This window comes from Sinocyclocheilus grahami, unplaced genomic scaffold (assembly GCF_001515645.1).
Source record: "Sinocyclocheilus grahami isolate Dianchi unplaced genomic scaffold, SAMN03320097.WGS_v1.1 scaffold2.1, whole genome shotgun sequence".
Classification (NCBI taxonomy): domain Eukaryota; kingdom Metazoa; phylum Chordata; class Actinopteri; order Cypriniformes; family Cyprinidae; genus Sinocyclocheilus; species Sinocyclocheilus grahami.
In genome coordinates this window covers 1,419,105-1,432,642 of record NW_015505181.1, presented here as the reverse complement: position 1 = coordinate 1,432,642, position 13,538 = coordinate 1,419,105, and the positions used below count along the sequence as shown (strand labels likewise).

Below are 13,538 nucleotides of genomic sequence, written 5' to 3'. Positions count from 1 at the left end.
AATAAACTGTGATAATGTGAGAAATGTTGAAGGTGTCTGAATCAAATTTTGGTTTGATTGTATCTATTTGATAAATGAAGTTAACCAACTAACATTATACATACTATTTTGGTTTCTGTACCCAATATTTAAAAAATTTACAAATGCAATAAAAATATTGGTATAGGTACTCGGTATCGGTAAGTACCAAAAATAAAAGTATCGTATCGGGCGAGTACTGGAAAAAGTGGTATCGGTGCATCCCTAATAATTATGGATACCGAACGATATGAAACATTATATCGTTGATACATTTTTTAGCTATATCGCCCAGCCCTATTCAAAACATTGATAAATACTATAATATTATGTAAGTAATACTAAAATAACACTGTGTTAACAGCCGGTGTAAATGGAATGCTGAAGCTGACCTGTCTGGATGAAGGCGAGGCATCTCTAACGCGCTGGGCTATTTTAGCCAGAATATTGACCAGCCAGCATTGCCGATCAAACTCTTCTCTCAAACCACGACCAGAGCAGCAGAGAAGAGCCGCCAGCAGATACTGATACCTCACGCTAAACTGAGAGTCTTGAAGAGCATCTTTCAGCAACCTACAAAGAGAGAGACAAATGAACATTAGTATTATTAACCAATGATCCAACATCTTTAGTCAAGTCAAGTCAAGTCACCTTTATTTATATAGCGCTTTTAACAATACAGATTGTGACAAAGCAACTGAACAGCATTAATTAGGAAAATAGTGTCAATAATGCAAAATGACAATAGTAAACACTCATTTTTCAGTTAAAGACAGTTCATCATTGAATTCAGTGATGTCAACATCCAGCTCAGTTCAGTTTAAATAATATCTTTAGACCACTGATTTTCTAACACTTCAAGTTATTTATACAGTGAGATTCTACAAAGCGCAAGTTTAGATGCAAGCACAACTTATCTTATTCTGAACATGTAGTCTACTATTAGGATGCTTTAGAAAAATCCTCACGCTAAACTGAGAGTCTTGAAGAGCATCTTTCAGCAACCTACAAAGAGAGAGACAAATGAACATTAGTATTATTAACCAATGATCCAACATCTTTAGACCACTGATTTTCTAACACTTCAAGTTATTTATACAGTGAGATTCTACAAAGCGCAAGTTTAGATGCAAGCACAACTTATCTTATTCTGAACATGTAATCTACTATTAGGATGCTTTAGAAAAAATTTTTTTCCCGATTTAAACAATATAAATTTGATTAATATTTTATTATTATTAAAAGGCAGCACAACATGCTACCATGATGTATAAACACTTAAAAAAATTAAATATTGATAAATACATTTTTATAATGTTACAGTAATGAGAAAAACAGAATGTGTATTTTACTTGTAGGGTAAATTTATCTTAATAGTTCTGAATAGAGTGTCACAATGCCAAAGTACTAATTTTAATAATAAATATTTTTAATCAAATGTATTCTTTCCTCTTTAGGGGTAAAACGCAAATGTATTCATAAAGACTTTGAATAACCCTCAATACAGAGAAAAATACCTTATCTGTACAGCAGGTGGAGCTGTGAGCTGACTTCACATCAATCAGTATAAAACAGTGTGAATCTACATGTGCATGACTTTAACGTGTATAACATTTTTATGCATTCATGGTGCTGACTGGTTAATCTCATTAACTATATAAGGAATCAAATATCAGTTTAACAATGACAAATCTGAATGTGAGAATATGAGCCAGCATGACCAGATTTCTCAGTATGTGCACTCTATGCAAGGGCACTGGGTTTTTAAGTATAATCTGAGGGTAGAGACACACCAGAAGAGGTAGTGAGCAATGCGCATGTCCCCGATGGCCCTCCTCAGCAGAAAACGCACCAGGTGACTGTCCAGATAACACTCGTACTTCAGCGCCTGCATAAAGAGAAATCATTAGAGAGCAATTTTTTGGATGGGGAGGGAGAAACCAGAGGGTGAGAGAACAAAACGGACGGAAGGTAAAAGGAAAGACAGGTAGGATGTAAACAGATCAAGGTCAATGGGAAAGGAGGGAATAGAGTGAGAGCATGAAAGGAAGTGAGATCCAAGGCCTTCGCTACCTGCACTAACTGAGGAAGGAAGTCCAAAAGCTCAGGATCAGAGATTGAGTCCATCCACTGGACCGCTGTCCGCCTGCACTCTTGATCTGGAAACCTGGTTTATATGAGACATTAAAGTTATCATGAAATCAAAATGGACAATTCTTCCTTTTTCATATATGAAAACCTACTTTTATGGTGCTCTTTTTTGGCTAGCGGCCACTATAAAATGAATTTATAAATATTTATATGAAAAATATCAGTGATTCTTCAAAATAAAATGGTTTTACATGGTTTCTTTTTGGTTAGGTTTTGGTTTCTGGTTAGGTTAGTCAAGGGGACAGTTCACTGAAAACTGAAAATTGTGTCATCATTTACTCACCCTAATGTCGTTCCAAACCTGTATGACTGATTTTTTCCTGCTTAACACAAAAGATGATACTTGGAATAATGTTGGTAACAGTTTCGGTTCCCATTGGCTTTCATTGTACAAGCAAAAAATGCAATGAAAGTCAACGGGAACCGACACTTTTTTTTTTTTTTTTTACCAGAAATCTAAAAATATCCTCTCCACAGAAAATTAAGTCCGGTTTAGTCAGAGTAAAAGACAGAATTTTCAGCTTTGGGTGGACTCTCCCATCTTGGCCAACCTGGTTAGAGCTGGTAGACCACCCTGGTGGCTCTTGGTTAAGCTGATTTGATTTTTAACACTAACAAAGCTTTAAAATCATGTCAGTAAACGTCAAGAGTAGAGATCTGCACTCCACATGTGCTCTTCTGGACAAATGTAAAGGTCAATTCTTCATGGTCTACTCAAATCAGCCCAACTGCTAACCGCTGAAGGACAGTCAAGCTCTGCTTAGTCTCCAGCTGTTGCCATGGTTACCATAAGACTCACGTGGCGTTCAGCAGGCCTAGGGTGTCCAGGTGGTTCATGCATCCCCACTGGCGGAGCAGGGCATAGATGTCAGGAAGACATGCCCACTCCCAGCTGGGCGCACTGGCCAGGACCAGCGGCAGACGACTGGCTTCCACGTGGCAGAAATAACGCTTCTCCCACAATAGACGCCGGTCCTCTGGAGTCAACCTAGATAAATGGATCAACAATATAAGTTAGCAAAAACAGTAAACAAACGTGTATAGCACTCTCAAACTTATAAAACAAATATTTCAATAATAAATCAATTAGATATTTATATAAATAAAAAGTAAAGATATTGTATATGTATATTTTATATACATTTCTATATGAAAATTATATCTTACGCCAATAAATTATGCCACTTGCACTGGAAATTATTAAAAAATTGTCTAATAATTGTTTAATAATAATGATTAAATAATCCACAAAAAAATAAAATAAAATAAAAGTTTGTTTTATATGTTTTAGATATGTTTATCTTTGTTTTAATATTTTTTTTTCTTTATTTTGCAACATACTGCAAGTGATATACAATAAATACAAAATTGCAAAACTAATTAATTTATTTTATAAGAGCTGTACAAGTTTGTTGTTTTTACTTCATGTCGGCACAAACAAAATTGTTTATTTAAAATCATTAAAAAAATAAAAATAAAAAAGTGTTATATATACACACACCAGTATTTGTTTATATATATTATTTTTAATTTTAAATATTTATTTTGCAACATATTGCAAGTGCCATCATTTGACATGCCTAACAGATTATATATTATGATAATATATAATAAATACAACATTTTAAAATGTTTTAAAAATGTATTTTATAAGATCTGTACAAGTTTGTTGTTTTTACTCCATTTCGGCACAAACAAAACGTCAACTTGTCAAATAAAGAAATTTATTATTATTATTGTAATCATCACCATTATTATTAAACATATTATTTTTTTAGCGTTTTTCCAATCCATCGGTCTGATGGTCCATTTCATAGAAACGAATACATACATAGTTACAGACATTTCTCATGAGAGCTCAAGCATACTGCAAACATAAATGTTGTTTCCAGACACGCAGCCATGGTGTGCAATCCGTCATCTACACGTCATCATAGTCCAAAAACACAATTACCCAATCTGATAAAGCTTAAAAGTAATCTTTCTATCTTGACAAAATTAAGATGCTGATACAGCAATTAAGACAGTATAGCGTGTCCAGGAAGGTGTCTGTGCGTGGGCTCTCACTGCAGTAAAGGATGGAAAATAACCACACTCAATCTCAAGGTAATTTATGCTGCATGTTTTCTTCTACACTGATGTACCAAACCCACCGAGTCCAGAGGTAAACACTACAGAAAGCCAAGTTAAACAGAACTGAATTTTCATTAATATATATTTTTTAAACATGAGAGGATTAACAACAACTTGCAATAGCCTGTTCACATACTGATCATCACACCATCCATGCTTAAAAACACTTTCATCATGATGTGTTTGGGTCCTTCATGCTGCTCATCTCATCTATGGAAACTAGCATGTGAGCTGGTTGGATGTCATTTGTTAAAGCAGAGACACTGTTTAGCTACTGCGTTCTTCGCTGGCTTATGAATTCATTTTGGGGAGTGGTCTCTCCCTCTAGGGATGACAGCCGTAGGGCAGGACCCCCGGATCAAATTACCTCTGCACCTGCTGGGCTGTAACCATAGAGTCATCAAACAGCTCAATATACTGGGGGAAGGGTTTTGAAAGCCTCATACGGTCACACCCTCGCTCTTCAGGGCAACATGCAAACACTACTGTCATTAGATGACTACATATCCCACAATTCACAAGAGGCTGGAGGAGTATTGATTTCTGGCTGCAGTTGCCCAAGGCAACCCCAAGGCCCTTCTGCGAAATCAATCTGTATAGAAAAGGACAACCTAATTCTGAAGAAAACATCTACTGTAGATTTCTGACATTTTTGGGGTGGGTGGAGGACAAATTTTCATTTTCATGGGCATTGTGGGTGGTTTTCTAGCACGTTACCATGCAGTTTCTAGGATGTTCTGGGTAGTTAGGATTTGGGGGTCAGAATCTTTTTTAAATTAATTATTTTATTCAGCAAGAATGTATTAAACTTTTATATTTCAAAGAAATGCTGTTGTTTTGAACAAATCTATTTATCAAAAAAATCATCGTTGCCAAAAATATATTAAAGGTGCAATAGGTGATTGTCTTCAGAAACATTTTTTGTTATGCTGGTCGAAAGTCTTTTCACATCCCGATAGCAAGTATTAAGTTAAGTGGTCTAAATATATTTATCTGTATTTATATATTCTGTGGAAGGCGTAGGACCAAGAAATGTTCGTCCAATCAAAACGCTCGGTCCGAGCGTTTTAATTGGCTTTCCTACCTGCCTGTCAACCTATGTATTAGCATACCTCTGTGCACTGGGTCCGCTCAGTCAGGATACGTCATCAGTGCGTTCACACACGCTGTGCAGACAGAGCGAGAATGGCAGACAAACATCAACAACCTGATCTTCCTTCATGGTATTGAAGTACTTTTAAAGTTTTCTCACCGGTGAATGACACATGATGTGGGCAGCCCACCGGTTCCCAATTCAAGTCCTCGCGCATGTATTTTGCATGTCTCGCTTAGTTAACACACCCGATTAAGATAACCAGCTCGTTAGAAGAGAGCTACGTGCATGAACTGTGTTCCAATCGATATGACAACACAGTGTTCATTGCTCCCTAATCCCAAAACATGGGCTGGAATTAGGAACTGCTGATGTAGCCTATTGTAGTAATGTTGTCTGTGGTATTCTGTTCTGTGAGCGTAATATGCGTTTAGGGGGCGTAGCTTTGGACGGCGATTGCAGGGAGGGTGGGATGTTCGCTTTCAGTGCTATCAGTCTGAAGTTAGCATTTTCCAAGATTTCCTACTGCACCTTTAATTAGCTGTTTTCAGCACTGATAAGTGTTTCTTGAGCATCAAATCAGCATTTTAGAATGCCTCCTGAAGGATCATGTGACACTGAAAACTGGAGTAATGGCTGCTGAAAATTTAGCTTTGCCATTAAAGAAATGCATTTAAATACACATCTAAGCACAATATAAAAATAATATAAAAATAGTTTTTTTAATATATTTTTATATTATACTCCAAACTTTTTAAATGGTAGTGTAAGTTTTTGCTCACTCATAAAATAAAAATCTTAAATTTGAACACTTACAAAAGTAATAGCACATCACCCCTCAAATATGCTGCACAATGAGGTAGGCCTATAATTTATATCTGTAGCACCAAAAAAAACAAAAAAAAAAACAGAAAATGTAATAAGAGCAAACGTTTCTAGAATCGATAAACTGCATGAAAACACCCACCATGGTTCATACGTTTACAAAAAGAGAAAAAGAGAGATGAAACATTAACTCTCTGCTGACACAAGCCAGATCAGACAGTTTACACCCAGCTCAAACGTTCAACCTTTGCTCCGAGAGCTGGAGACAATTTATGACTGAGTATTTCCAGGCTGGTGTGGCTCCAGATTTTACACTGCAGCAAATGTTTCAGAGCTCCACAGGCTCTGAGCAACAGAGGCAGAGAGGAAAAACAGCTGAAAGAGAAAGAGAAGTGGAACAGAGCTAGCTGGGAAGGATATCCACATCAGCTGTCTAAAGTTGACTATAACAAAGTGAGTACTGTAGAGCACCAAGCCCTGTTGAGCACCAGATATGTTCTCATTTTCAAACATAAGTATTAGAAAATAAAAAAGATCTGATCCACAAAAGCACAATAAGTAAATATTTTTTTTACATACAGACATAATTAATTGCATATTCTATTTAATATAATAAAATATCATCATTATAATAGCTATTAAACATACTATAAAATTAATTACATATCATATACATGCACTGCTATTCAGAGTTTGGGGTTGGTAAGATTATGTTTTTGAAAGCTGAGCTGGAGTAAATGCAGCCTTATGTTCACCAAGGCTGCATTTACTTAATAAAAATTTTTAAAAAAATTATATTTGTGAAATATTATATTTCTGCAGAAACCACTTTATCATTATTATTATTATTAATTAATTAATTATTAATTAATTAGTTTATTTATTTATTTGATGAATAGAATGTTGAAAAGAACAGCATTCATTTGAAAAAGATTTTTCTGGAAAATTATAAATGTCTTCACCGTCATGTTTGATCAATTTAATGCATCCTTGCTGTAAAAAAGTATTAATTTCTTTCAAACAAGAAATGTAATTAACTCATGTATTTGTAAAATTAGAAAATGTATTTACTGTCACTACTGCACAAAAGTATGAATAAAAACACATTTTCAAAAAAAATTAATAAATAACCTTACCAAACTTTTCAATAGTATAATGTATTATCCACTCATTATGAATATATAATTTATGCAAATATATGTTTAAAAAAATAGTAAATACTATACTCTATTACACTTTATAAGAATATTTAATTTACATTTAACTCCACAGTCTTAACAGTGTGTGCACGTACTCGTTTCCTGTTTTCCTCACCCTCCCCTGACACCAGACTACTCTTCTCACATCCCGACCTTTCCAACGCCACATGAATTCTGCTATTCCTCCCACTGTTGCTTGAAAGGCGAGATTAGAGAGGAACGCAGAGGACAAAAGGGTGTTTTCACTCCCAGCAACAAGGATCTGACAGCAGCTTCTACAGCCCTCTGCTTCATCCTCTCATAATAAGTGTCTGATCAGCACCTCAACATAACTCTGAGCTTCTTCAACCTTTGCTCATTTGGGAGCGGAAAAGAGATTTCATGCTGTGCGTCACTGAAATATGAATGATGCGTAACAACAGCTGAATCTGAATTTGCATTAGCTGGTTATTTGAGGCTGCAACTACACTTAAACCATCTTTGTCCTGGAGAAGATGCAGTTTTCATTTTTTAACAATACATCAAATTAATAATTACATTAATATTAAATTAATATGAATTTGAATTTGTTTTATTTAATTGAATAATTCAACATTAAGTAGCTGGAGTAGTTAACGTGGTGTCATTAAACAGATGCACATCAAGCTTTGTCAATTTTAATGAGAGATCTCGATCTGTTCAATCTAGCTTTTGGCTGTGTTTACTCTTGGCATTAACATGCGATCATCGTGATCCTATCAAGCAGATCAAATCATCAGTCAATCAGGACACGGCACGTTTACACCTGGCAACATCAAGTGACTTTGGATAACCAATCGGATCTCTCTTTCCCACGCAATATTTAAACAAGTCTTCTGACAGTTCGGGAGAGGAGGCGGGGTTTTGCGTGATGTCGACCTGCGAATGCAGACACGATGGCTGGATTGCGTTTACATTACACTGAGATCCGATCACAATGCGTCCTCGACTACCTCTGGACCAGGACACTCTGATCCGATAACATTCCGATCAGAAGCGCGTTTACACTTGTTTTTTTCAATGTGTATGTGGACAACATCCAGACACAGGTCACACGTTAATGCCAAGTTTAAACACAGCCTTAGTGTCCCTCTAGACAGACAGAGTTGTTCTGAAATGAGGACAACAGTGGTTTCCTAGTCTAAAAGGAAATACAACATGTTAAGTATTACAAGGCATATAGAGCATTTTAAACGTTGATAGAAGGGAAAATAATTTTTTCCCCAAAAAGCAAAAAAGAACCTGGAACACATTAACACAGTAAAACAAATAATTAGATCAGGATGCAGCAGTTGCTTTAGGATTATCAGACAGCCAACTCACCAGAAAAGGGACTTCTTGTGCAAGACATCATGTAGCTGCCTCTGGCTGAGTTGGTCCAGGCGGGAGAACTCGTACTGGGGGCTGAACTCTGCAGGAGCGGGGGTGCTGAAGCGCACTTCGAAAGAAGAAGTGGGAAAGTCCACCTGAAAAAACGAGGCGTGTTTTGCTGAAAATGAGCCACTATTTTAACAATGGAGGGTTTAAAAACACAACAGTTAATAGAAACAGTTCTATGTCGGAAATGAAAATGTAATGTCAATGCTACCTCTTTATTTGACCTTTTACTGCATTTCTCAGACAATGTGTGTATACACTACAGTTCAAAAATATCCATTTATTTGAAACAGAATTTTTTGGTAAAATGGGTTTATGATATAAAGAAAACAAACGGCTATCACATGTAAAATTTTCTCCAGCTCATGGGCTGTAAAGATGGGACAAGAATGAAATTAGGAGATTTATGATCCAAAGCAATCATTGAGGTTCGCGGTCACGGCTGGCAGCAGTTCACATGAGTGCTGAAAGCCGTAACCACTGAGGCTTTCACCTCAAACATGCCAAGATAAAGAGATAGTTCACCCAAAAATGAAAATTACCCCATGGTTTACTCACCCTCAAAGCATCCTAGGTGTATATAACTTTCTTCTTTCAGACGAATCCAATCGGAGTTATACTAAAAAATGTCCTGGCTGTTCCAAGCTTTATAATGGCAGTGAATGGGTGTTATTTTTCAATAGCCCAAAAAAAGTCCAATAAAGCAAATATAAAGGGGGGGGGGGGGGGGGGAATAAAGGCCTGGAGTGAATCGATTTTTAAAGAAAAATATCCATATTTAAACCTTTATAAACGGTAATCTCTAGCTTCCACTAACTGTCGTATATGTGTTCACAATAGAACGCCATTCTGGCAGATGACGTAGGCGTAGCGTAATGTCGTGTTCCAGACGAGGTCAGAAGTGGGAACATTTGAGTTGAAATGTCCCACTTCAAACCTCAATGAGTTCGAGTCAATCACATGTAACATTACATATTGACCTCATGATGTTGCCATGACACAACGAGAGCATTTCGTGTTTTTGTGTAAATTGTGGCAAAATCTGAATTTTTTATATAAAATGCTGCTGTTTGTTTTGAAAACATTTAGTTTAGTTAAGTTTAAAAACTAAAATTAAAAAAAAAAATTAAAACTAAATTAAAACTAAATTAAATCAAATTAAAATTTTAAAACAAAGTTTAAGGTATCATTTATAAACTTCAACACGAGGTATCTCCATATTCTCACCGGAGCTTACGCTACGTCCTACATCATCCGCTGGAACTTGACTCTCTCATGAACGCGCATACGACAGTTAGCGGAAGCTAGAGATTACTGTTTATAAAGTTTTAAATATGGATAATTTTCTTACAAAAATGCATCGCTTCGCTTCAGGATGCCTTTATTCACCCCCCGGAGCCATGTGGAGCACTTTTTATGATGGATGAATGCACTTTATTGGACTTCTTTTGGACTATTGAAAAATAACACCCATTCACTGCCATTATAAAGCTTGGAAGAACCAGGACATTTTTTAATATAACTCCGATTGGATTCGTCTGAAGGAAGAAAGTTATATATACCTAGGATGCCTTGAGGGCGAGTAAATCATGGGGTAATTTCCAATTTTTGGGTGAACTATTCCTTTAAATACCACTAACAAAATGTTAACAGCAGAGATCCAATATACAATCAGCTAAAGACAAACTGAAACTACAACCACATGCACCCAGTGACAAAAACAAGTTTGAAATCAAGAAAACTATATTAACTATAAACTTTATATTGAACAATGAAAACCGCTTTAAGAGAAAGCTCATGATAGGGACTTCTGGGTCTGTTTTCACTGTCAGCCAGGCTTGAAATCAGTCAAGTCTTTATTGCCATATGCCTCTCAGCATCACACTTCATCCATTAGCAGAGCAGAACACACTAGAATAATGAGCACAGAAGTCCCTCATCCATTTCATGACCTTCACACCAAATGTCCCTCCATAAAGCAAGTCAGTTCAATCGGCGGCCATCTTGGTTACACCCCTGGGCAGCAATTTATAAATGTAACTTATTTGGAGCAGACAATGCATTAAATAGTTCATGAATTAAAGTGAGGTTGTGGGGATAGAAGTGTCCTTTTTTGTTTGTGAAAACTTAAATAAGCCATCCAACCTGACTACTGTAAATCTACATGCAAACAAATACAAATCCCATCTACTAGCAAAATTTCCAAAACAGCTTGTCAACATTATGCTTCAATAATATATTTCAACTTAGCAATAAAATCTGATGGTATCATTATTTTAGCTTGAATAAAAAATAAATAATAAATTATGGCCATATTAACATTTTATACTATTTTATCTAAAACTACGGTTCTCAACCAGGGTGCCACACACTTTTTTTTTTATTTTACGAATTATTACTTTTAACAATCTACATAAGCCATGCAAGCCCTGCCATCTAGGAGATTCCTCCATGAGACTGAGCACTAACTCGCCCTCTCATTTTTCCCACAGAAAGCAGCGTGTGACCGACCAGCCCCACAGGAGCACTGCACGGACCCTCTGCACTGGGAAGACGGAAGAGAGCACTCACGGCACCGGAGCACCTACCTGGACCTTTCTCACTAGCACCCATCACCTCAATAAATCCACCCTCCGGGGTATTGATTGAGATTACTTGTCGTGTGATTCTTCACCCCATTACACTATATATATGATTATTTCTGTTACAATAAAAAAAATCAACGGTAACACTTTACAATTAGGTTTCATTAGTTAAAAATGGTTAACTACTTTAACAAGAACTAAGAACGAACAATACTTCTACAGCATTTATTAATCTTAGTTCATATTAATTTCAGCATTTACTAGTGCATTATTAAAATCAAAAGTTGTTTAACATTAATGAACTGTGAACTAACAATGCAAAACTGTATTTTATTGCCTAACGTTAACAAAGATTAACAAATACTGTAATAAATGAATTGTTCATCGTTCATGTTAGTTAATACATTAATGTTAACATGACACCTTACTGTAAAGTGTTACCAAGACAACACCTAAAAACATAAAAATTACAAACTTCCAATTATAACATATTAACAATTAATAATAATTTTAACAGATAATACTAATAGATATTAATAATTCCCCCCTTAATATTACTGCAAGTGGTAATCATCTGCCTCTTATACTGTCTTTGAGTGAATACGCATTGCAGTTTGCTTTATGTTCATTTCTAAACTCCATCAGTAGCTTGCAATAATGAATGGTCAATTGATAAAGTAGGACTTGGATCGGCAAAAAAACTAAATTGAAAAGAAAAAAAGTAAAAGAATGTGAAAAATGGGGTCAGAGAAAGAGAGAGAAAGAGAGAGAGAGAAAAGCAGCAATGGAGAAGCTAAAGGGAGCAAGCACATGTTAGGTGGCTTTAACGAGCCCCAGATGTGTCATTAGACCCAGATGCATCTTGGCTTAATGGGCAGATTGCAGGCATTGACTGAGGGAAATATGCCACCTCACACTGAATAACCTGAATAACCCCGGCACCTTAATGAGGGGCAGAACCTACTGAATAGGCACAGGACCAGGCTTCTCTCCCAGTTTAAACTGCACAGCCCACTGCCCTTAGACAAAGCCATGCCATTCGGGCACAAAAGAGCCCTATTGGCACTATTATGGGCTGGTTTGGCACACAGAGATGGCAGAAAGAAGAACGGGGATTGTATAGTAGGAGGCCTGTGCAGAGGGTGGGAACTTCACAGAGGCCCATCCAAGTGAAGAGAAAACCATGCACACATGTGATTTACCGTAAGATTCAGAACAATACCAGCGGGGAGTGCTGTTTACAGAGAGCGGCAATGAAATGTCACGTCTGAATGTGTTAAGAGGATTTTACTGCATCTGGAGGAAATGGTGACTCAATGTGCACAAAAAGATCTGGGGTGACATCTCAGGTGTTTGTGATGATCGTCTGAGTATGTGTGCATTTTTAATAGAGCGTTTCCTGCACTGCTACTTAATCTACAGCCATGTTTAAAGAATTTATCTTGCTACACCACTGTTCAAACGTTTGGGCTCAGTAAGATTTTTAAGAAATTAATACTGTTATTCAACAAGGATGCATTAAAATGATCAGAAGTTACTGTAAAGACATTTATAATGCTACAAATATTTATTTCAAATACATGCTTTTTATTCATCAAAAAATATTAAGCAGCACAACTGTTTTTAGCATTGATAAGAAGAAATGTTACTTCAGCAGCAAATCAGCATATTGGAATGATTTCTAAAGGATCATGTGACACTGAAGACTGTAGTAATGATGCTGAAAATTCAGCTTTGCCATCACAAGAATAAATTACATTTTGAAATATATTAAAATAGAAAACAGCTGTTTAAATTGTAATAATATTGATTATTTTTACAGTATTTTTGAAAAAAATAAATGCAGCCTTCGTGAGTATGAGACTTCTTTTCTTTTCTGACCCCAGACCCCCTTTTAGAACAAAAGGCTCTTTTTAATGAATTTGTCAAACACACAAAAAACACCTCACATCAGTGAACAAATCAAGATCGAGTTATTTCACTATTGAGTTATTTCATTTAATTGACCTAATGACTCACTCAATCACTGAATCATACAGATGGTTTGATCATGTGTGATTCAAAATAAGAAGTACTGTGTTACTAGTTATTAACTGTGATAACATATACATAGGAGCTTAATGTCCTTTTGAAACAAAA

The 13,538-nt window shown here is 36.1% G+C and overlaps 1 protein-coding gene across 1 annotated transcript in view; it reads right to left on the bottom strand.

Moving 5' to 3' along the window:
• Positions 1–13,538, bottom strand: part of LOC107553064 (phosphatidylinositol 4-phosphate 3-kinase C2 domain-containing subunit beta-like) — a 42,890-nt gene that overhangs the window by 6,398 nt on the left and 22,954 nt on the right. The window contains 5 exon segments of the mRNA XM_016235195.1: positions 411–591; positions 1,812–1,906; positions 2,092–2,185; positions 2,969–3,157; positions 8,761–8,903. Of these exon segments, the coding sequence (XP_016090681.1) occupies positions 411–591; positions 1,812–1,906; positions 2,092–2,185; positions 2,969–3,157; positions 8,761–8,903 (702 nt within the window).